General features: G+C 35.8%; 1 protein-coding gene across 2 annotated transcripts in view; it reads right to left on the reverse strand.

Annotated features, from left to right (window-relative positions):
- The window catches only part of LOC134208405 (uncharacterized), a 45,529-nt gene extending 21,521 nt beyond the window's left edge, over window positions 1-24,008 (reverse strand). For both annotated transcript variants that reach the window (XM_062684393.1, XM_062684387.1), the window contains exon 1: window positions 23,345-24,008. In XM_062684393.1, coding sequence (XP_062540377.1) covers window positions 23,345-23,434 — 90 coding nt within the window. In that variant the 5' untranslated portion in view covers window positions 23,435-24,008. The remainder of the gene's footprint in view (window positions 1-23,344) is intronic.
- Between the last annotated feature and the right edge of the window lie 479 nt (window positions 24,009-24,487).

A 24,487-nucleotide genomic window follows, 5' to 3' on the forward strand; every position in this document is an offset into this window, starting at 1 on the left:
TTTCAATGAGTTAATGCAATCTAAACGCATAAAATGATTGACATTTTTAGTCATATATATTTGTTTACGATAAATTCAGTCCTACTACTAGGATGTTCAATTGAGTTGTTTAGCAAAGAAAAATATGAGATTTTTTATAGCCTAACATAAAGAGCATGCTTAGCTAATCTCGAACAAATTTTTATTTTGTTTGTAAACCTTTTATTTACATTTTTTTACAGCAGACAATAAGCCATTTCAATCGATAGAATGACAATAACATTCGTAGAATGACAGTTGGCCCATGCAGCATAAGAACTTTTTTTTAATCCCATATAAATTTAAAATGCAAATTAAAAATAGTTCCGGGGCTCAAAAAATTCTGAAAAATTGGGATTAGGCTCAGTTTTTGATGCAAATTCAGAATATGTAAAAACATATATACCCCTAAACAACCCAATCATAGTTTATATTGATAATCGATGCACGGTAACGTGTTCTGCAAATCTTTGCCACAACATATCGATTAAGAATCGTAGTAGGCAAAGCGTATGCTGTTGATCTTAGTATACATATTTACCGAGGGTTATACAGGTGAGATTTCAAAATCAAAACATTTCATCTTCATTAATTATGGTTATCTTGTTAAACATTATAGCGAATGTGTTTTTTTGCTTTTATCCTATAATCGATATGGCTCAAGGTAAGTTATTTGAATCAGTTTATACATATCATACATTAATTAGTATATCAGTATCCAGTATCACCATACGAACAATTGTCGAGAAAACAGTTTCCTCAAACGGCCAGAGATTTCTTCCCAGAATCAGTGCAACAACTATTGAAGTGAGCAAATAAAAACATTTTCATATGTCACGTTGTCCAATAAAAGTTGAAGTCTGGGAAAAATAATAGAAGGCAACTGAAGTGTATTGTGTTTGCAAACTCGCTTTCTTGGTTAGCCATGAATTGTTTGCTTTGACCCACTTATGTTACTTTTGTACCAAACTTTAAAACTATTTAATATATTTGATACCAAAAACCCAGATTAATCCACCTAGCGTTGGTGGTGCCTTTCTCGCATTTAGTTAAGACACCAACCTTATATGGGGTTTATATGGTCCGATGTACCATTTTCTTCATAACTTTGAAACGCAATGACCGATCGTTATCAAATTCAGAAGTGATCAACAAGGCTTTGTCCCCTGTCGAATAAAACTTGTTGCGAGAAAATCGGTTGAGGATTACTATACGAAAAGTTGCCTAATGTTTTTTATAGCTGTTGTGCACACACATACACACACATACACATACATACACACGGACAGACAGACATGTGCTCAGCTCGTCGAGCTGAGTCGATTGGTATATAATACTATGGGCCTCAGAGGCTTCTATAAAAAGTTCGTTTTCGGAGTGAAATGATAGCCTTTCGGTACAACTTAGTTGTACGTGAAAGGCAAAAACATGATATGTTTCAATATTTAGGTTAATATTTCTCTTTCAACTTGATGAAATATCAAAAACTCTTGCATAAACCATGAGCACTATCAACTGTGACAGACTACTAGGTTTTAATATGTTATTTTTTATACATTTTTCGTAAATAGTCCAAGAAAATCGAAAAAAAAATGAAACTTTACAATTTTCACTATATCTCTGCAAATAGAAGGTATACAGCTTAGGTGTCTTTGGCAACTACAATTATTTTTCCACGTTCTACAACTTTGCCGAAGACACCAAAGCTCTAAACCGTAAAACAAAAAAGTTTGTATTGCAGCGCCACCTATGCGGCGAAAATTTGAATCAATGCTCGACGCTGGGCTTCATATTTTTTCAAAACACGACACTCTTCCGAAGACACCAACTCAAAATTACGCATCCCCTAAGCTCCAAGGTATTTTGTCGGGCTAGCTCCGCTCCGTGGCCCAATGTGCATTGTATGAGTATGTATCTTATGTGACACACAGTGGATACACAATGGTCAGGGAGTCGAGTATGGTTCTCATCCGAAAACAATCCAGGCCAAATCGAGAATCGAAATCGTCATCTCCGAATTGGCCACCCTACGCCTTTGCTCGTACAGCTAAATGGGGACTTAATAATATCATCATATAAGGCCGATACAAATATTAAATTTATTTTATGTCCGACAGCTCTTGGAAGGTACGAGGGGGGGATAAAAAAAAATAACAAGGAAACGAAAAAAAAGTGTCCAAAGTGCAATTATTCCGTGGAAAATTAGAATTATTAATGCAAAATCATAGCAAAGAACGTTTTGAGAATACAAAGAATATGAATATTTGTATCATATTTTTATCCAGTAGTGAATTTAACATAAAAATGTATATGAATAAAAAATAATGAAACTTATTTCAGAAGAAATTTTGGTTTTGGAAAAGTGCTAAAGTTTTTGCATTGGTTTGGAATTGCAGACTTCCCGGGCTATATGTACGGAAAATTTAGGTGAAGTCTGAAGAAGAATCGGTGGAACACGTCATATCAGCATGCTCACGTTCCTAAAATGGTTGGAATGCCCATAGACAGAATGCAGGATGCTAAATTCACGCATGCAAGAAACATGCACGGGTGTGCTGCGGGGTCATTGTGGCTCATGTACGGCGGTTGCTGCCTGGGCGCTTCCCAAGCCTCACACGATCTAAGATGTCTTCTCAGGTGTCTGGTTGCAGATTCTCCTTTAAATACCTTACTCCAAGCAAAGGTACGATACATTGAAAACAACCTCGCTTTGTTTCATGAAAAATAAAACATTATTCCAAACAAGTTCAAAAATAAGCTCTATTTCTTTGTGAGTAGCAAGAAGGCAGAAGTGAGAAGGGAGAAGTAAGAAATAAGAAGCGAGAAGTGTGAAATGAGAAGCGAGAAGTGAGGAAGTGAGAAGTAAGAAGTGAGAAGCAGGAAGTGAATAGTGAGAAGTGAGATGTGAGGGGTGACAAGTGAGAATTAAGAAGTGATATGTGAGAAGTGAGATGTGAGGGGTGACAAATGAGGATTGAGAATCAAGGAAGGAAATGTGAGCAGTGTGAAGTGAGATTTAGGATAAAAGAAGTGAGAAGCGAGAAGAGAGAAGTAGGAAGTACGAAGAGAAAATGAGAAGTTCGAAGTAAGTAGTGTAAAGTGAGAAGTGAGGAGTAAGTAGTGAATAGTGAGAAGTAAGAACTGAGAAGTGAGAAACGTAATAACTGAGTGGTGTGAAACGAGAAGCGAAAAAAGAGAAGCGAGAAGGAAGAAGTACAATGTGGATGAGAAGCAAGATGTGCGAAGTGAGAAGTGAAAAATGAGAAGTGAGAAACAGGAAGGGATAAACCAGAAGTAAGAAAACGGCAGCAAGAAGTGAAAGGAATGATATGGTCAGGTCTCTTTTAGTTCCATTGTTTGATTATGGTGATATTTAGTTTGACCTTGTAACTAAGAAAAACACGAAAAAACTAAACCAAGTATTCAACGCTGCTACACGATATGCTTTTAATCTGAAAAAGTTTGATCATTTATCCAATTATAGAAAGGCTATTCTTGGAACTGATTTTACAAATCATTTAAAGTTCAGAACCTGTATCCAAACATTCAAAATTATTAACAACTCTCCAATTTATCTTCGAGATTTTTTTAGATATACTCGCTCTTCGCGAGGTTCGTTACTTATCGTTCCTAGATGTTTCACAAACAGTTTAAAGACTACTTCCGCCTACGAGCTATACAAATTTGGAACGATTTACCTAGAAATCATCGGTGCGAAAAAAGTTTTTCTTTATTTTAGCGGAATCTAAATATCTTATTCAGTATGTAGTTATTGGTATTAGACGTTGCACAGTAACAAAAGCATTCGAAATCAATATGTGATTATGTATGTTGCTATATGGTAATTGTTAATAAATAAATAAATAAATTTGCGAGTAGTGAGAAGTAAAAGGTGAGCAGTGGAAAGTGATTTTTGAGAAGTGAAAAGTGAGAAGGAAATAGTGAGATGCGAGAAGTAATATGTAAGATGTGAGATCTAAGAAATGAGAAACAAGAAGGGATAAGTCAGAAGGTACAAATGAGAAATTAGAAGTGAGAAGTAAGAAGCGAAAAGTGAGGAGTAAGAAGTGGGAAGTGAAAAGTGAAAAGTGAGAAGCGGGAAGTCAGAAGTGAGAGGCGAGAAGTGAATAGTGAGAAGTGAGGAATGAGATAAATATGTAAGATTTGAAAAATGAGAAGTGATAAGTGAGAGCCGTGAGAGTGAAATGAGAAGCTACAAGTGAGAAGTGAGATTTAGAAGTGAGAAATTCGATACGAGAAGTGAGATGTAAGATGTGAGAAGCGAGAAGTGAGAAACGAGAAGTGATTAGTGAGAGCCGAGAAGTGGGTTGGAAGCGACAAATTCGAAGTCAGATTGAGAAGTGAGATGTAAGATGTGAGAAGTGAGAAACAGGAAGAGATAAGTGAGAGCCAATAATTTTTAAATTGATATAGAAGTCTAGAAATTTGGAAAATTAAAAATTTAGAAATTTAGAAATTTTGAAATTTTGAAGTTTTGAAATTTTGAAATTTTGAAATTTTGAAATTTTGAAATTTTGAAATTTTGAAATTTTTGAAATTTTGAAATTTTGAAATTTTGAAATTTTGAAATTTTGAAATTTTGAAATTTTGAAATTTTGAAATTTTGAAATTTTGAAATTTTGAAATTTTGAAATTTTGAAAATTTGAAATTTTGAAATTTTGAAATTTTGAAATTTTGAAATTTTGAAATTTTGAAATTTTGAAATTTTGAAATTTTGAAATTTTGAAATTTTTAAATTTGAAATTTGAAATTTTGAAATTTTGAAATTTTGAAATTTTGAAATTTTGAAGAAATTTTGAAATTTGAAATTGAAATTTTGAAATTTGAAGTACAGAATTTTGAAGTACAGAAATTTTGAAATTTTGAAATTGAAATTTAGAAATTTTGAAATTTTGAAATTTAGAAATTTTGAAATTTAGAAATTTAGAAATTTAGAAATTTAGAAATTTAGAAATTTAGAAATTTAGAAATTTAGAAATTTAGAAATTAAGAAATTTAGAAATTTAGAAATTTAGAAATTTAGAAATTTAAATTTAAATTTAAATTTAAATTTAAATTTAAATTTAAATTTCAAAATTTCAAAATTTCAAAATTTCAAAATTTCAAAATTTCAAAATTTCAAAATTTCAAAATTTCAAAATTTCAAAATTTCAAAATTTCAAAATTTCAAAATTTCAAAATTTCAAAATTTCAAAATTTCAAAATTTCAAAATTTCAAAATTTCAAAATTTCAAAATTCAATACTTCAAAAATTCAAAAATTCAAAATTTCAAAGTTAAAAAATTTCAAAATTTCAAAATTTCAAAATTTCAAAATTTCAATTTCAAAATTTCAGGGTTTCAAATTTCAATTTCAAAATTTCAATTTCAAAATTTCAAGGTTCAAAATTTCAAAATTTCAAATTTCAAAATTTCAGGTTTCAAATTTCAGGTTTCAAGGGTTTCAAAATTTCAAAATTTCAAAATTTCAAAATTTCAAAATTTCAAATTTCAGGGTTTCAAAATTTCAAAATTTCAAAATTTCAAAATTTCAGGGTTTCAAAATTTCAAATTTCAGGGTTTCAAAATTTCAAAATTTGGGGTTCAAAATTTCAGGGTTTCAAAATTTCAAATTTCAGGGTTTCAGGGTTCAATTTCAAAATTTCAGGGTTTCAATTTCAGGGTTTCAAAATTTCACAATTTCACAATTTCACAATTTCAAAATTTCAAAATTTCAAAATTTCACAATTTCACAATTTCTGATTTCAAAATTTCAAAATTTCAAAATTTCAAAATTTCAAAATTTCAAAATTTCAAAATTTCAAAATTTCAAAATTTCACAATTTCACAATTTCAAAATTTCAAAATTTCAAAATTTCAAAATTTCAAAATTTCAAAATTTCAAAATTTCAAAATTTCAAAATTTCAAAATTTCAAAATCTCAAAATCTCAAAATCTCAAAATTTCAAAATTTCAAAATTTCAAAATTTCAAAATTTCAAAATTTCAAAATTTCAAAATTTCAAAATTTCAAAATTTCAAAATTTCAAAATTTCAAAATTTCAAAATTTCAAAATTTCAAAATTTTAAAATTTCTAAATCTTTAAAATTCTAAATTTCTAAATTTCTAAATTTCTAAATTTCTAAATTTCTAAATTTCTAAATTTCTAAATTTTAAAATTTCTAAATTTCTAAATCTTTTATTTTCCAAATTTCTAGACTTCTATATCAATTGAAAAATTATTGATTGGAACATTTTTACAGAATGGACAATAACAAAATTTCATAACCTCGGCAGTACTTTAGAAGTGTACATCCCTAGAGTAGCCAGTTGATGCAGAGTAGTCAACCTTTTAGAAATTTAGAAATTTAGAAATTTAGAAATTTAGAAATTTAGAAATTTAGAAATTTAAATTTCAAAATTTCAAAATTTCAAAATTTCAAATTTAAATTTAAATTTCTAAATTTGTAAATTTCAAAATTTCAAAATTTCAAAATTTCAAAATTTCAAAATTTCAAAATTTCAAAATTTCAAAATTTCAAAATTTCAAAATTTCAAAATTTTAAAATTTCTAAAATTTTACAATTCTAAATTTCTAAATTTCTAAATTTCTAAATTTCTAAATTTCTAAATTTCTAAATTTCTAAATTTTAAAATTTCTAAATTTCCAAATCTTTTATTTTCCAAATTTCTAGACTTCTATGTCAATTGAAAAATTATTGATTGGAACATTTTTACAGAATGGACAATAACAAAATTTCATAACCTCGGCAGTACTTTAGAAGTGTACACCCCTAGAGTAGCCAGTTGATGCAGAGTAGTCAACCTTTTAGAAATTTAGAAATTTAGAAATTTAGAAATTTAGAAATTTAAATTTCAAAATTTCAAAATTTCAAAATTTCAAAATTTCAAAATTTCAAAATTTCAAAATTTTAAAATTTCAAAATTTCAAAATTTCAAAATTTCAAAATTTCAAAATTTTAAAATTTTAAAATTTCAAAATTTCAAAATTTCAAAAGCATGAGCATGAGCATGAGCATGAGCATTATGACCGCACAATTCGTAGTTGCTACTCCGTGATTGACTAGAACTTGCGAAATTGTACAAAGAACACAATAAATGGGGCTTGGGACTAGCTACCCATTCTCAATTTACACGTTTCGGGAGCTCAAATATCTAAAGTCAATAACGGCGCCGGCCACGTCCTTACGGTCATATAGGAAGGGGAGGATTGTTAGTCCGACTTTCGTTGCTACTAGAGACCGAGAACACCTCTGCATCTCCACGATTGTCTTGGGATAGGATATCGTTTTAGTTACAAAGGATAATGTATCTGGATTCACTTCGGTAAGTGATGCGATCTATGGGATGGGAAATAACACTCTCGCTGGCTGAAACTTTCACTTTCTGATTTATTCACTCACCCGCGCAAAGCAGAACAAAATTACGACGACCGGCCGATCGTTTTGCCTTCCGCACAAAGCAAAACTAAACTTCGATGACCGGCCGATCCGCTTACTGGAGAAACACGACCGGATAAGAAACAAACTTTCACTTTCTGATTTATTTACTCACCCGCACAAAGCAAAACTAAACTTTGACGACCGGTCGATCCGCTGACTCGAAACAAGAGCCAACACGCACTGAACTAATCTCGCTTAACTTTTCAAAAGGACCTAAGTAACATTTTTTTCATGAATTAATTTTAATAGCGCAATCAACAGAAAAACATGAAAGCTTTTGATTACAGTACTCAAATTAATTCATGAAAAAAATGTTACTTAGGTCCTTTTGAAAAGTTAAGCGAGTAATTAACTTTACTACCGGCCGCGCAATGCAAAACACAAAATTTCGGCAAATTGCGCAATCGTTCGGCCGTCCGAAACAAGAGCCAACACGCACTGAACTAATTAACTTTACTACCGGCCGCGGAATGCAAATCACAAAATCTCGGCAAATCGCGCGATCGTTCGGCCGTCCGAAACAAGAGCCAACACGCACTGAACTCATTTCAAAATTTCAAAATTTCAAAATTTCAAAATTTCAAAATTTCAAAATTTCAAAATTTCAAAATTTCAAAATTTCAAAATTTCAAAATTTCAAAATTTCAAAATTTCAAAATTTCAAAATTTCAAAATTTCAAAATTTCAAAATTTCAAAATTTCAAAATTTCAAAATTTCAAAATTTCAAAATTTCAAAATTTCAAAATTTCAAAATTTCAAAATTTCAAAATTTCAAAATTTCAAAATTTCAAAATTTCAAAATTTCAAAATTTCAAAATTTCAAAATTTCTAATTTAAATTTAAATTTCTAAATTTGTAAATTTCAAAATTTCTAAATTTCAAAATTTCAAAATTTCAAAATTTCAAAATTTTAAAATTTTAAAATTTCTAAAATTTTAAAATTTTAAATTTCTAAATTTCTAAATTTCTAAATTTCTAAATTTCTAAATTTCTAAATTTCTAAATTTCTAAATTTCTAAATTTCTAAATTTCTAAATTTCTAAATTTCTAAATTTCTAAATTTCTAAATTTCTAAATTTCTAAATTTCTAAATTTCTAAATCTTTTAATTTCTAAATTCCTAGACTTCTAAATCAATTGAAAAATTATTGATTGGAACATTTTTACAGAATGGACAATAAAAAAATTTCATAACTTCGGCAGTACTTTAGAAGTGTACACCCCTAGAGTAGCCAGTTGATGCAGAGTAGTCAACCTTTTAGAAATTTAGAAATTTAGAAATTTAGAAATTTAGAAATTTAGAAATTTAGAAATTTAGAAATTTAGAAATTTAAATTTCAAAATTTCCAAATTTCAAAATTTCAAAATTTCAAAATTTCAAAATTTCAAAATTTCAAAATTTCAAAATTTCAAAATTTCAAAATTTCAAAATTTCAAAATTTCAAAATTTCAAAATTTCAAAATTTCAAAATTTCAAAATTTCAAAATTTCAAAATTTCAAAATTTCAAAATTTCAAAATTTCAAAATTTCAAAATTTCAAAATTTCAAAATTTCAAAATTTCAAAATTTCAAAATTTCAAAATTTCAAAATTTCAAAATTTCAAAATTTCAAAATTTCAAAATTTCAAAATTTCAAAATTTCAAAATTTCAAAATTTCAAAATTTCAAAATTTCAAAATTTCAAAATTTCAAAATTTCAAAATTTCAAAATTTCAAAATTTCAAAATTTCAAAATTTCAAAATTTCAAAATTTCAAAATTTCAAAATTTCAAAATTTCAAAATTTCAAAATTTCAAAATTTCAAAATTTCAAAATTTTAAAATTTTAAAATTTTAAAATTTCAAAATTTCAAAATTTCAAAAGCATGAGCATGAGCATGAGCATTATGACCGCACAATTCGTAGTTGCTACTCCGTGATTGACTAGAACTTGTGAAATTGTACAGAGAACACAATAAATGGGGCTTGGGACTAGCTACCCATTCTCAATTTACACGTTTCGGGAGCTCAAATATCTAAAGTCAATAACGGCGCCGGCCACGTCCTTACGGTCATATAGGAAGGGGAGGATTGTTAGTCCGACTTTCGTTGCTACTAGAGACCGAGAACACCTCTGCATCTCCACGATTGTCTTGGGATAGGATATCGTTTTAGTTACAAAGGATAATGTATCTGGATTCACTTCGGTAAGTGATGCGATCTATGGGATGGGAAATAACACTCTCGTTGGCTGAAACTTTCACTTTCTGATTTATTCACTCACCCGCGCAAAGCAGAACAAAATTACGACGACCGGCCGATCGTTTTGCCTTCCGCACAAAGCAAAACTAAACTTCGATGACCGGCCGATCCGCTTACTGGAGAAATACGACCGGATAAGAAACAAACTTTCACTTTCTGATTTATTTACTCACCCGCACAAAGCAAAACTAAACTTTGACGACCGGTCGATCCGCTGACTCGAAACAAGAGCCAACACGCACTGAACTAATTAACTTTACTACCGGCCGCGCAATGCAAAACACAAAATTTCGGCAAATCGCGCGATCGTTCGGCCGTCCGAAACAAGAGCCAACACGCACTGAACTAAATAACTTTATTACCGGCCGCGCAATGCAAATCTCAAAATTTCGGCAAATCACGCGATCGTACGGCCGTCCGAAACAAGAGCCAACACGCACTGAACTAATTAACTTTACTACCGGCCGCGCAATGCAAAACACAAAATTTCGGCAAATCGCGCGATCGTACGGCCGTCCGAAACAAGAGCCAACACGCACTGAACTAATTAACTTTACTACCGGCCGCGCAATGCAAAACACAAAATTTAGGCAAATCGCGCGATCGTTCGGCCGTCCGAAACAAGAGCCAACACGCACTGAACTAATTAGCTTTACTACCGGCCGCGCAATGCAAAACACAAAATTTAGGCAAATCGCGCGATCGTTCGGCCGTCCGAAACAAGAGCCAACACGCAGTGAACTAATTAACTTTACTACCAGCCGCGGAATGCAAATCACAAAATCTCGGCAAATCGCGCGATCGTTCGGCCGTCCGAAACAAGAGCCAACACGCAGTGAACTAATTAACTTTACTACCAGCCGCGGAATGCAAATCTCAAAATTTCGGCAAATCGCGCGATCGTACGGCCGTCCGAAACAAGAGCCAACACGCACTGAACTAATTAACTTTACTACCGGCCGCGGAATGCAAATCACAAAATCTCGGCAAATCGCGCGATCGTTCGGCCGTCCGAAACAAGAGCCAACACGCACTGAACTAATTAACTTTACTACCGGCCGCGCAATGCAAAACACAAAATTTAGGCAAATCGCGCGATCGTACGGCCGTCCGAAACAAGAGCCAACACGCACTGAACTAATCTCGCTTAACTTTTCAAAAGGACCTAAGTAACATTTTTTCATGAATTAATTTTAATAGCGCAATCAACAGAAAAACATGAAAGCTTTTGATTACAGTACTCAAATTAATTCATGAAAAAAATGTTACTTAGGTCCTTTTGAAAAGTTAAGCGAGTAATTAACTTTACTACCGGCCGCGCAATGCAAAACACAAAATTTCGGCAAATTGCGCAATCGTTCGGCCGTCCGAAACAAGAGCCAACACGCACTGAACTAATTAACTTTACTACCGGCCGCGGAATGCAAATCACAAAATCTCGGCAAATCGCGCGATCGTTCGGCCGTCCGAAACAAGAGCCAACACGCACTGAACTCATTTCAAAATTTCAAAATTTCAAAATTTCAAAATTTCAAAATTTCAAAATTTCAAGATTTCAAAATTTCAAAATTTCAAAATTTCAAAATTTCAAAATTTCAAAATTTCAAAATTTCAAAATTTCAAAATTTCAAAATTTCAAAATTTCAAAATTTCAAAATTTCAAAATTTCAAAATTTCAAAATTTCAAAATTTCAAAATTTCAAAATTTCAAAATTTCAAAATTTCAAAATTTCAAAATTTCAAAATTTCAAAATTTCAAAATTTCAAAATTTCAAAATTTCAAAATTTCAAAATTTCAAAATTTCAAAATTTCAAAATTTCAAAATTTCAAAATTTCAAAATTTCAAAATTTCAAAATTTCAAAATTTCAAAATTTCAAAATTTCAAAATTTCAAAATTTCAAAATTTCAAAATTTCAAAATTTCAAAATTTCAAAATTTCAAAATTTCAAAATTTCAAAATTTCAAAATTTCAAAATTTCAAAATTTCAAAATTTCTAATTTAAATTTAAATTTCTAAATTTCTAAATTTCTAAATTTCAAAATTTCTAAATTTCTAAATTTCAAAATTTCTAAATTTTAAAATTTCTAAAATTTTAAAATTTTAAATTTCTAAATTTCAAAATTTCTACATTTTTAAATTTCTAAATTCCTAGACTTCTAAATCAATTGAAAAATTATTGATTGGAACATTTTTACAGAATGGACAATAAAAAAATTTCATAACTTCGGCAGTACTTTAGAAGTGTACACCCCTAGAGTAGCCAGTTGATGCAGAGTAGTCAACCTGTTTGGTTCGATACACCATTTTCGTCAAAGCTTGAAAACGCAATGCATCATAGGGATCAATAGCGTCCACCCACCTGTAACGGTTCATATATTTTATTTCAATCAAGGAAAAATAAAACTTTTAACAATGGTTTACAGCCATATTAGCGACGTTATTACCAGAGTTGAATGATCTGGGATTCTAATTATAGAGTGAAGAAGTATTTCAGTAGCACAGCATTTTCGTTTCGAAGCTTTAATTCTAGCGGCATTATTACTCCAAAAACCCTCATTAATCCACCTAGCGGTCTTGTATCATTAAAAAAGTTATTTGTCTATTGATTATGAGCTCATAGTTTGATCTGCCAAATTCTCGGTAGGAAAAAAAAAGAATTCCCCGTCGACAGCATATTGCGAATAAATCGGTGAAAAGTTAGTGCGCACAAATACAAAAATACGTACACACAGGCATTGCCTTAGATCGTTGAACTGAGCCGATTGATATATAACACTTTTATTACCCAGGTCTTTTATAAAAAAAACTCGTTTTCTCTCTCTAGAAAATCAAAAAGGTAAAAAATATGGCTTAATTGTGGATCAAAGTCGGGAATGAGTGCGCTGCGTAAATGGCTCTAATCCCTATTTGAAATTTTTTGTGGAGTGCAATATTTTTATAACATAATTTACTCAGCTTAAAATTCGCACATAATTCGACCGGCAATTAAAGTGTCAATCACGTTGCTACCTTCAAATGCATACATCTGTGAAGCCGATTCAATTCCGTGCTGGTGCATCTATCCCTGGATAATGTAGCCGAGCCATGCAATATAGAACAATGAAGTTGGATTGCGCGGGGGATTAGCAAATCAGTAGCAACGCAACAGCTGTTGTGGGATTTACCTCACCTGCAGTGACGACAAATGAGTGTACGGAGTTGCGAATGAAATCAAGATCATAGAAAAAAATGAGCAAAGCTTTGCACTAAATAGATATATTTCCGGTTCCTGCTAGTCGATATTGTGGGAATCATTGTAAAATATTTATTTGAGATGTTCAATTGTTTTATTTTGTAAGCAAAAGCGTAGGATTTCCAATCCGAAGATGACCAGTTCGATTGATGTGTTGTGTTGGATGTTTTCCTATGGGAAAAATTCTAGACTACCTGGGCATAGTGTATCCATTGTGCTTGCCACACGAGATTCACATTCATGGAATAGCAGTCTTAGAAAGCACCCAGTTGGAATGTAAAGCCATTGAAGAGGAATAATATGTGCGTTTCATTCGACATTTTTACGTGGATTGGGAAAATAACAGTTTTTCGGAACTCGTCGAGCACCTAAATAGCTGGGTTTCCTCCAATCAGTTTACGAAACGAATCGAAACGAAACTAACCGCAACGACTGTTGATCTGTTCATACGGACTTTGATGTTTCTTTTGTATTTGCGGATTGTGTTTGGTTCCAAAGAAACTATTCAAACAATGAATCTCTTGCTGATGTGTGAAATGGCTCGTTTAATATGCGATGATATTATCGCCGTTATTCAAACATAATCTTCGCCACCACAACTAACTATAGGTACACGTGCTCACACTATATGTATTAGGATCGCGTGCTACGACTGAAATATAAGCGCAATTGAAATGAAATTCCAACTGATCTATTAGTAGCTTTAGCGCTGCTGGTCTAACGTTTACCTTACTTTACTATAGTTCGGAGGATGTAGTATCGAACGAAAAAGTGCTATATAGAAATCTTCATAGTGAAATTTGCTATAGCAAACCTTTCATTTATTAATTTATTTGGTAATGTTTATTATAATGTGTTGCTAAATTTACTCCGTTACGAAACCTGCATAATGCATATTGGATAAAAAAATGTAATCAGATTTCGTCATTCGTTTACCTGCCATACTATAGAAAAGTGGTTATAAGCAATATGAGCAATCGTTAGCTAGTTGAAACATTATTAATATGAATAAACTGTACTGATCGACAATCAAATTTCATCACATTTCATGCACCAGGTGCCGAAGTATCCTCGCTTGAATTGTAATGGACAAAAAACTACACATGTGACCTGGCTATTTCTGGTTTTATCCACAACGTACATCACATACTGTATTCGCTTAATGCTTGCCGTCAATTAATGGTGTACGAGAATGTATCCGGAAATTGGGAAATCCCCTGAGTAATCTTTGAAAGCGAAATTTGAATACAAACGTGCATTGTTTAGCAGGGTGAATAATTAGGGAAATAAGCAAAAATCGAAAGCAATTTTCCTCGATCGTTATCATTTATGTTACGTTAGCTTGTAATTTGCTTACATTAAATGGCATTCTGAACACATATCGGTGATTTTTTATTCAGATTTATGCGCCAATTACTGCAAGTTCTTTCTTAATTTTTCATCCTTTTAGTGATGTGCGGTGATCTGCCCATATTAGTGTCATAGCCAATTGTTCCATCTCGCCACTCTCCCCCTGCATCAATTTGCGATCAAGTTGAAGTCTACCACCGTATATCTTCTACTGCCCCAAACACATCAAGCGAACTGAATAAAAGTAATTATTAAATTCTAGTCTGTGCATTCATTACAACTGCGTGTGCATTACAATGAAACTACAAGAAAATATGCAACACTGTCATTTATCTTTTTTTTCTCTAGATTTAAAGATGGGAATTCAGCATCAAATTAAAAAGGTATGGATCCTCTGTCATGGCCATAAGGGATCGAACCTACGAGTGCATTGACGATAATACCTACCCTAGTTTTAGGGAAGATAATACCCACCCTAGTAGTTAGGGAAGAGTAACGGTGGCGGAACTTGTGGAAATTGCACAGTCCCTTAGTGTAGGTAAGGCGCCATGACCGGATGGTATTCTGAACCTGGCCATCAAGGCGGCCATTGCTGAGGCTCCCGAGATGTTCAGATCTATCATGCAGAGATGCCTGGACGAGGGAGTCTTCCCTGAAGCATGGAAAAGGCAGAGCTTGGTCGGCATATAGACCAATATGCCTGCTTGATACGGCGGGGAAGATGCTCGAGAAGATCATCCTCAACAGGTTGTTGATACGCACGGAGGGTGTGGATGGTCTATCGAGTAACCAGATTGGCTTCCGAAAGGGTAAGTCGACCGTAGACGCTATCTTGTCGGTTACCAAATCCGCGGAGATAGCTATCCAGCGTAAGAGGAGGAGAGTTCGCTATTGTGCAGTAGTGAGTCTCGACGTGAGGAATGCATTCAATAGGGCCAGTTGGGCAGCTATTGCAGATGCGATCCTGCGTCTTGAAATTCCCGGTTACCTGTACAACATTCTCGGAAGCTACTTCCAGAATCGAGTACTGGTATACGACACGGAGGCGGGGCGGAAGTGCGTTGACATAACCTCAGGGGTTCCGCAAGGTTCCATACTGGGTCCGGTGTTATGGAACGTCATGTACGACGGTGTCTTTAGGTTGAAGTTCCCGGTGGGCGTGGTAATCGTCGGCTTCGCTGACGATATTACGCTGGAGGTCTACGGTGAATCGATCGAAAAGGTGGAGTTGACTGCAGCTCACTCTATCGCAATTGTGGAGGAGTGGATGAGTTCCAGGAAGTTAGAACTGGCTCACCACAAGACTGAGGTGGTTGTTGTTAACAACCGAAAGTCGGAGCAACAAGCGGTGATAAGGGCAGGCAACTGCACGGTCACCCCTGATCGCTCCATCAAACTCTTGGGGGTAATGATCGACGATAAGCTCACCTTGGTAGCCACGTCAATTACGCCTGCAAGCGTGCCTCCACATCTATAGTGACATTGTCCCGGATGATGTCCAATAGCTCTGCGGTTTATGCCAGCAAGCGCAAGCTTCTGGCTAGTGTCGCTCTGTCTATACTGAGGTATGGGGGTCAGCTTGAGGCACGGCCTAGGGTGGTCGGTATTGGCCATTTTTGTCGAATACTGGTTTTCGGTATTTGATGGAGTCAAACCGGTAATACCGGTAGAATACCGGTTTTGTGAAAATTTCAGGTTGTAAAAGTAAAACTTTTGATTTGGATGAAAAACTAATATTTGTTGACAAACTTCAAATGTTAAAATCATTGCTTGCTAAGCTGGGCAATGCGAAACTTAAGTAGACATTACGTACTGAGCGACGAATCTCCCAATCCGCTTTGGATTTTGTTAGCAATATTGCCAACTACTGAGAATGCTCTCTCTGGTTCAACCGAAGCTGGACGAATGATTCCAAGACCATCGAAAATCAGTGTCAAATACTTGCCCAATTCATAGTAGTAGAATTTCTGACGGATTGTATGCAAGGATCCTGGCGTCAACGTATTTGCCACCAGCAACGCTACAGTCTCTTCACAAGTTTTTCTTTAACCGATAAACCAGAAAAATATCCATAGAGGCATCTTCTTCGTACCGATCGTCAGGTATGGTCGCTGTCTTAGTTACAATGGACAAAATCAGGAATGATTAGACGCTTCAAGATCCCATACGCTTGCTTAATCAAAGTAGCTCTGGATGCCTCGAAGAAAATACCAAGATCGTTTCTGATTACCTAATTGCTTCAGGGCAGAATTATTCAAAAAAGAAAAAAAATGTCGGCGTATTTGGATCATCTCTCTTGCATTCATTACTTAAAAGCATCGAAATAGTGGCGGAAATTTCTGTGGCTAGATTTGATAATAGTTCCAACGTAAATTGGAACGCCATGTCGGCTTCATAATAGAGTGTAGAACTCACAGTGCAGTAGCTCCACAACAGCTTGAACAGGTTTGAGGGCTTGAATTATTTCAGCGTGCCTTGGCAACAGCCACTAATTTAAATTCTTTTCCGAATTCAGAACGGACATATTTTTGCAGATAATCTTTTTTCACAGGTGATCTCCGGAAAAGCACTATTACGGCTCGTACATTTTTCACAATTTCATACATTGCGGGAAAACTCTCAACGATATCAACAATGTTCATTTAAGAAAAAGTCATTCGTAGTTTGACAGATGGCTAAGAGAATGAAGCAACAGGTATGATTAATGACGATGTTGATCGATTTTTGTTGTAGTGTAAACGTCGTCAATGATGCTTACTTGGGCAAAGTTACTCATGCGCGAATTCAATTGATGTATTTTTGCTCGATGAGTCTTTACTGCTTGTAACCGAATATTTGACCCATCTATGCTGGACTTCCTGTTTATATATGATATGGGCTGATATGCGATTACAGGCAGTTGAAGTGATATAAGTAGATGGAAATTATTCGAGATTTTTAATACTGATAGCAACATTTGAAATATCGGAAAGACCCATGGGCGTAGCCAGGATTTCGATTAGGGGGGGAGGGGCAAATTTTTTAGGTCTTCTGAATCGTTGTTTTATAGTAGTTTAAAAAAAAAACACATGAATATTAGTGCTTGGTACTTTTTCCTTCTAAGCTCCAAACACTTTGAAACCAAACCCACAACCAACAGTAAAGGCTGAATCTCAACAGCGCGTTGCGCGTCAGCGTTGAAGTCAGCGTTTTGTACTAAAACGTAATGCCAATAAACGTGACGCATTCACGCCCGGATTCTTCAGGAATGCCTCCAGAAATTTCTTCGGCAATGTCTTCAGGAATTCCACCATCAATTTCGCCGGGAATTGACCGTAAATTCCACCATTATTTACTCCAAGAAATCCTCCACGAATTCTTTTATAAGTTCTGCAGGGAATTCTTCAGATAATTCTTTCGTGCTGTTTCTCATAAAAAATCTGAAAAATTGCACCGTGGAATTCCTAAAAATATTCCGTGAAAATTCCGCAGAATTTCCAATAAACATTCCTGAGAATTCCGCGAAAAATCCTCGAACTTCCTGTTTAAATTCCATATTTTTTTCCGTGAAAGTTTAGAATAATTTCTTGTGAAAATTTCAAAGAATTCCTCCAGGAATTCCACCGAAAATTTATACAGAAATTATACCGAAAATAAAATCAACAATGGAATTTTTGGAGGAGTTCCTAGATTAATTCCCAAAGATATCCAGAAAGAATTCCGGTGGAAACTTCAAGATTTCCACTGGACATCCTGCAGGAGTTCCTTCGAAAATTCCTCCGGGAATTCTTCCAGGAGTTCAACTTGCAGATCCTCCCAGAATTCCTCCAGGATTTCCTCCGAGAATTATTCCGGTAGTTCTATCGGCAGTTCCTACGAGGGCTCTCTGAAAATTCTTCCGGGAATTTCTCCAGAATTTCCTCTGGGAATTATACAGAAATTCCTCCAGAAGCTCCTCCGAGAATTTCTCTGGGAGCTCTTCAAGGAATTCTCCGGGAGGTCCTCTGATGATGATGATGATGATGGTCCTGCTACATACCCCTACAAAGGTTTCAGCTAGATGAGATTTGTCTATAAGATGAATTCTCCAAAATTTTTTCCGAGAAGTCTTCTGGTAGATTCACTGGCAGTTCCTCCGGAGGTTCATTTAAAAAATCTCCCGGGAGTTTCTTTAGAAATTCCTCCGGGTATTCCACCAGTAGCTCTTCCAAGAGATCATTCAGTCTTTTTTCAGGAAATCATTTAGGCTTTCTTCAGAAAATTAGCTGGAAATTCCTCCCGAAGTTCTTCCGATAGTTTTTCTGGGAGTTCCTCCGGGAGGTCCTCTAGGAATTCTTCTAGGAGTTTCTCCTGAAATTCCTCCGGTAGTTCTTACGGGAGCTCCTCCGGCAGTTCCTACGTGAATTCCTCCGGGAGATCCACCAGCAGTTTTTATGAGCATTTCTCCGGGAGTTTCACCACCAGTTCCTTTGAGAAGGAACTTCCGGAGTAATTTCCGGAGGAACTCCCAGAGGAATTTCTGTAGGAATTCCCGGAGAAAGTATCAGAGAATTTTCGGAAGAACTGCCAGAGGAACTTCTAGATGAATTTATTGAAGAACTACAGGAAGAATTTCCGGAGGAAATCCTGGAGGAACTCTCGTAAGAAATTCTGGATGAATTCCAGGACAAACTCCTGCAAGAATTCTTAAAGGACCTCCCGGAGGAGCTCCCAGAGAAATTTTCTGAGGAACTTCTGAAGGAATTTGTAGATAAATTTCCAAAGAAAGCCTTAATGAACTCCTGAAAGAAAGTCTGAATGAATTTCTGGATTAACTACTAGTGGAACTCCCGGAGAAATTTTCAGAGGATCAGCCGATGGAATACCCGGATTTGAATTTCTAGAGAACTTCCGAAATCCCATTTCCCTTGAAATTCCTGCCAAATATCCTCAAAGAATCCCCTGTAAAGTTTTTGGAGAGATTACTAGAGGAACTTTTGGAAAAACTCCTGGGGGAGCTCCCGGAGGAACTCCCACAAGCACTTCCAGAGGAATTCTCACAAGGTAGTACTGAAATAATTATTGGAGAAGTTCATGAAGGAATTCCTGGACAAATATCAGAAGGAATTCCCGAAAAAATACCAGGAGGAATTAATGCAGAAATTACCAGATGAAATCCAGAAAGTATTCCCAGATGAATTGCTGTTCTTTGTTTGTTCTGAAGAAATTCCTGAAAGAACTCTTGGAAGATATCTTGGAGGAACTCTAACATTAATTTCCGAATGAAATTCTGGAGTAAATTCCTAGTGAAGTCCGGAAAGAATTCTAGAACAATTCCGCGGAAAAAAATCTGGAGAAATTTCTGAAGGAAGAGAAAAATTTCCGGGGAAATACTTGGATGAATTCTTGGAGAAATTCCTAAAGAAATTTCTAGAGGAATTCTTGAAGGATATTCTGAAATTGAATTCCAAAATGTAATTCTAGAGGATTTCGCAATTGAATTTATAGAGGTATTCCCGGAAAAAGTCCTGGAAGTTAAGGCTACCTTACACCTCGGGAAAATTTTCCGCCGGATTTTGGTCGCCGGGATTTTGATTTCCCGGGCCCAAATCCCGAAAACATCGCATATGCAAAAATACATGGGGAAAAAATCCGCGGATCAAATTCCCGAGGTGTGAGGCTACCTTTATCCCGGAGTAATTTAAGGAAGAGTTCCTGGAGGAATCCCGGAGCAGTTTCTTATAGATTAGCAGATGAAATTATGGAGCGAAATCGGAGGATTTCCGTCATAAATTACTGAAGAAACTTCTAGTGGAATTTTGGGAGGAAATTCCGTATGTATTCTTGGAGGAACTCTAGAATGCATTCCTGAAGGAAATGTCGCAGATTTTTCTGGAAGACTAGCCGTCTAGAAGTAAAACTTGAAGGGAGGAAAAGAAATCTTCAAGAAACTTCCACATGAATTTCCTAAAACAAAATTAGTTGGGGGTTTCTAGATAAGGAGAAATTACAATTACAGGAGAAGGATTTTCAAACGATTTTCAGAGGAATTTGTGGATAATTTTCGGGAATTGAGAAGTTCCCAGGGGAGCTTCTAGAAGGATTTCTAGGAGAATTCTTGAGCCCGAAATGTTTCGAGTTTTTTTGAAATTTCATATAGTATGGATCCTGGATACCCTTATAAGTTTTTTGGGAATCTTTTGAATTTCAAAAACCTATTTCTGAATATGATTGGATCGTATCGACATCGTTATCGGTGAAGACATAGAGTGCTTCGAAATGCGCGGCACGAGTGGCTTCCGTAGGACTGTCAGGTTGGCCTTAATTGTCAAATGGCAGCGTGTGTGGAACAGTTCCACTAAGGGTAGATGCACACATAGGTTGATACCGGAGATAGGTACGTGGGTCAAGAGGCGCCATGGGGAAATCATTTGCCACCTGACCCAGGTCCTTACAGGCCATGGTTGCTTCAGACAGTATCTACACCGGTTCGGACACTCGGGCTCGCCCGGGTGTCCAGTGTGCGCAGGTTTAAAGAAAACGGCGGAACACGTGTTGTTCGTGTGCTCACGTTTTCGCACAATGCGTGACCACATGCTTGCCACATGTGGTCTGGACATTACCCCGGACAACCTAGTCCGGAGGATGTGTAAAGATGAAGTAGGCTGGAACGCCGTTTTATCGGCTATCGTCTAAATCGTCTCGGATCTACACAGAAGGTGGCGCGTGGACTCGAAGAATGGCTAGTTCAGGCGCAAATAAGAGTTGGTCCAAGGGTTCGGAGTCGGCTTCATGGCTCATACCGGTGCCCTGTGGTCGAACTCGATCCTTTTATCGAATAAGTGGCCGCGCAAAGAACAATGGTATTGTCGCTTTCGTGGCGTCGGTCAACCGGACGAGTTCCGAGCCCGATAACGGAAAGGGGTCCTCGTCAAGGCTGGGGCAAGAATTGGCCCTATCGCAGAGAAGTCAATTTGGGGTGCACGCGGCATCATCATTCTTGATACCAGTCGTGCACAGGGAAGCAGGCGCGAAGTCGACCCTTCCCACCTTCCGAGGACATAGGGCATGGTAAGGCCACCTGGAAGGCCGACAATGCGCTGGCACGATACCATGGTGTTCTTCTAAATAGCTGCAAGGACGCACAGCTAACCTCGAGGGTGCGTTGTGCACTGGCCCCCCTTTGAAGCATTACTTTCTGGTTGTACCGAAGGGGCGATGGGTTTGGCGGCAATGGAAACGGTTTAGCGGGTCGGGGATGTAGTCCTGCCTCCCTAGTTTGGCAGGTGGTCCTTAACCCCGCACTTTCTGGACAACCCAGGATGTCTGTTGAGCAGATTCTCCCTCCATTGCTTAGGAAGAAAAAAAAATACACACAGACATCATCTCAATTCGTCGAACTGAGTCGATCGGTATATAACCAGGGTTTGCAGAAATCGTTCTCATAAGATAACGAACAACGATAAAAAAAAGGCAAAAACTGTTCCGAATCATAACAAGCCATAATAACAAATTTATCAAACTTGTATACAAATGCGAAAAAACAGAATCGGATAGGCAGCCCCCACGGAAAAATGGTGATTCTCGCTTTGTTTTTGCTCCTTTCGTGTTGGTTACTGCACAGCTGTGTATTACAAGTTGAAATGGATCGTCAGAGCCAGTGCTCCCCACGTTTGGAGCTTTCTAAAAGAAATTTATCATGGGGTATAACATCCCGAATCAGTTCTCTATCATGACAGCTTGCGAAAAAAGTTTCTCGCGCTATGCTACATATCGTATATGTATACAGAGATGATAAGTGAGAGACTTGCTCTTTCTCTTTAGGATTCAATCCCTGTATATAACACTACGGGTCTTCTATAAAAAGTTTGTTTTTGAGCGATCATATAGCCTTTACGTATACTTAAATACTAAGTTGAAAGAAGAAGAAACGGAGAAAAAGAAGAAGAAGAATATGACGAAGAAGTCTGATCTTAACTCTATGAAGAACGTATACTATCGTTCGTAGGGAGTAAAAAACGGAGCGTAAAAGGCAGAGGTTTTATGTTATCCGTAAAACTCATAGTAACGCTCTTAAAATTTTGGTGAATTTCTGGAAACTTGTTGCGTTGTCAAGCAAACAAAAAGAAATGGTTCAATCACAGGTAATTGCCTATTTCCGGGGATTAAACCACCCGACTTGGACGTTAATTTACAATGTTATGAAAACTCATATGTGGATATGTACGTTATATGGAAGATATTGATTTGGAAAATGTATTGGAGGTAACCACTTTCCCGATTGCGAGTGATTTGACTATGCGTCAAATTCTTCAAACTTATTTTAAAAATTGTCACTCTCTACATCGATGTTTTTTTACTCAATGGTCCATTCAATATCTAGTAAGAAAGAGTTTTGGTTTAAAGGCACTTCTAGATTTGGTTGGTTTCAAAAACTATAAAATCCATTGATTGTCTAAATCGCCATCGTACTCTAAATCCATTGGCACAACAAAAGTTAACGCCTTCAATAAAGTTAATCCAGAGTTCCAAAACATAAGGTTGAACACCGCACCGGTTTAGTTTAAAATCCATTCGCTTAGTGGCACTATTGTAATGTATAGAAAGCTACCGTTTTCTACTGAGAGAGTGAAAACATTGTCTGCATATTTCCTTCATTAAAATTCACATGTTAATCTCATGTAATAGTTTCATTATTCTCAATTATTGTAGCTACGCTTCATCAACAAAACCATATTCCAAAACAAAACAAACCTATCATGGCTGTTTGCTAACGACACTCTCTCGCTGCACCTGCGACCCGATCGACGACGGCGAGCGATTGGAAATTCCTGGAAATACCCCCTTCCAAAGCGAGACAAGTTTTCAAGATCACGTGTTAGCCTTTTCGAATTTTGTTTTGCTATGTTTTTGATTAACAAACCTATGATGCTTGATGCTTCATTTTATTTCACCAACCGGCACGCATTTCAGTAGACAACATGTGGAACGACATGAGATGATGAACAGGCACAAGTCAGGGGTTCCCCGTCTATGGAAATACGCGATTGAGAATACATTTTTTTCTTCATTTACTTACCTTTATCATTACAGTGATACTACAGAGGATCAGTGGCATTAGCACCAACCGGTAGAAGAGCCAAATACTGCATGATGTATGTTTTGCCATGGCAAAGTATTTTTGTCGACCCTTGGTTTTGAAGATTTTTTTTCACTAATTACTACGTTGGTTTGGACAGGTTTTCAGTATGACTAGAATTCAACGATGATCGAGAGCACTGCACCTGGTGGCGTTATTGCTTCACATTTCGATTTTGGCACCTGGTGACGAAATGTACATTTCGAATATATATTTTTCACATATTCCGATCATCAATCTGCGCACTTTGTTTAGCACTAATACCGAAGCACTAGTCACAGTGATGATACGCTTGTATCTCTCCAATTTACTCTGCTATTAGTATCGACCGCTGCGAATGACTTGATGACCACACCGACTGGATATACTGTCGCTAATAGAGCTACTCGTCTTTCCAGTTTATGAACCCGGTAAATAATTGTAAGTAGTCGTGATGATTGCATTCATACACGAACGGTCGAAGCGGATTATTACTAAAACTTATCCATCGCCCGGAGACAGTTGTACGCTTGTTTGCGCATCGACTGTGACAATGCCGCGTTCAGTTACCCGTTACACTTGACACACGTCCGATCGAAACCATGGGAAATGATCAACTGATCGGGAGTGCGGGCTTGCGCCAGAGAGAATCAGTCTAGCCGACAAGCAGCTTAACATGCGCCTGGGGAATTAATCGAAGAGAAACTTTTGCTAATCAAATTTGCATAAATAGCATCGTGGAGAGAAATAGAGTCGACGTTGGTCAGCTGCAAAACCTGTTTTGATAAGGGGGAGGTTTTTTTTTAGAATTTCGAAATTGTTCATTTCGTGATAGCAGCTGATATTTTTGGTTGTGTTTAATAGCGAACGAATTGGATTGCGTTCAACGGGAGGAGCTGGGGCACTAATGGTAAAATGGACCATTTAGGGAATCGGAAGCGATAAATGTAAAAAGTGCTATTACACCCGATTCGGCCGTGTAAAAAAAATCCCATACAAAATTTTTGCAAAGTTGCTCCATTTTGCATGATTCGTCGAGAAATTATAAAACTTTTTTTTACACGGATTTTCGAATTTTGAACTGAAAACTTTTTTTACACGGAA

Source organism: Armigeres subalbatus, chromosome 1 (genome assembly GCF_024139115.2).
Source record: "Armigeres subalbatus isolate Guangzhou_Male chromosome 1, GZ_Asu_2, whole genome shotgun sequence".
In the NCBI taxonomy this organism is placed as follows: domain Eukaryota; kingdom Metazoa; phylum Arthropoda; class Insecta; order Diptera; family Culicidae; genus Armigeres; species Armigeres subalbatus.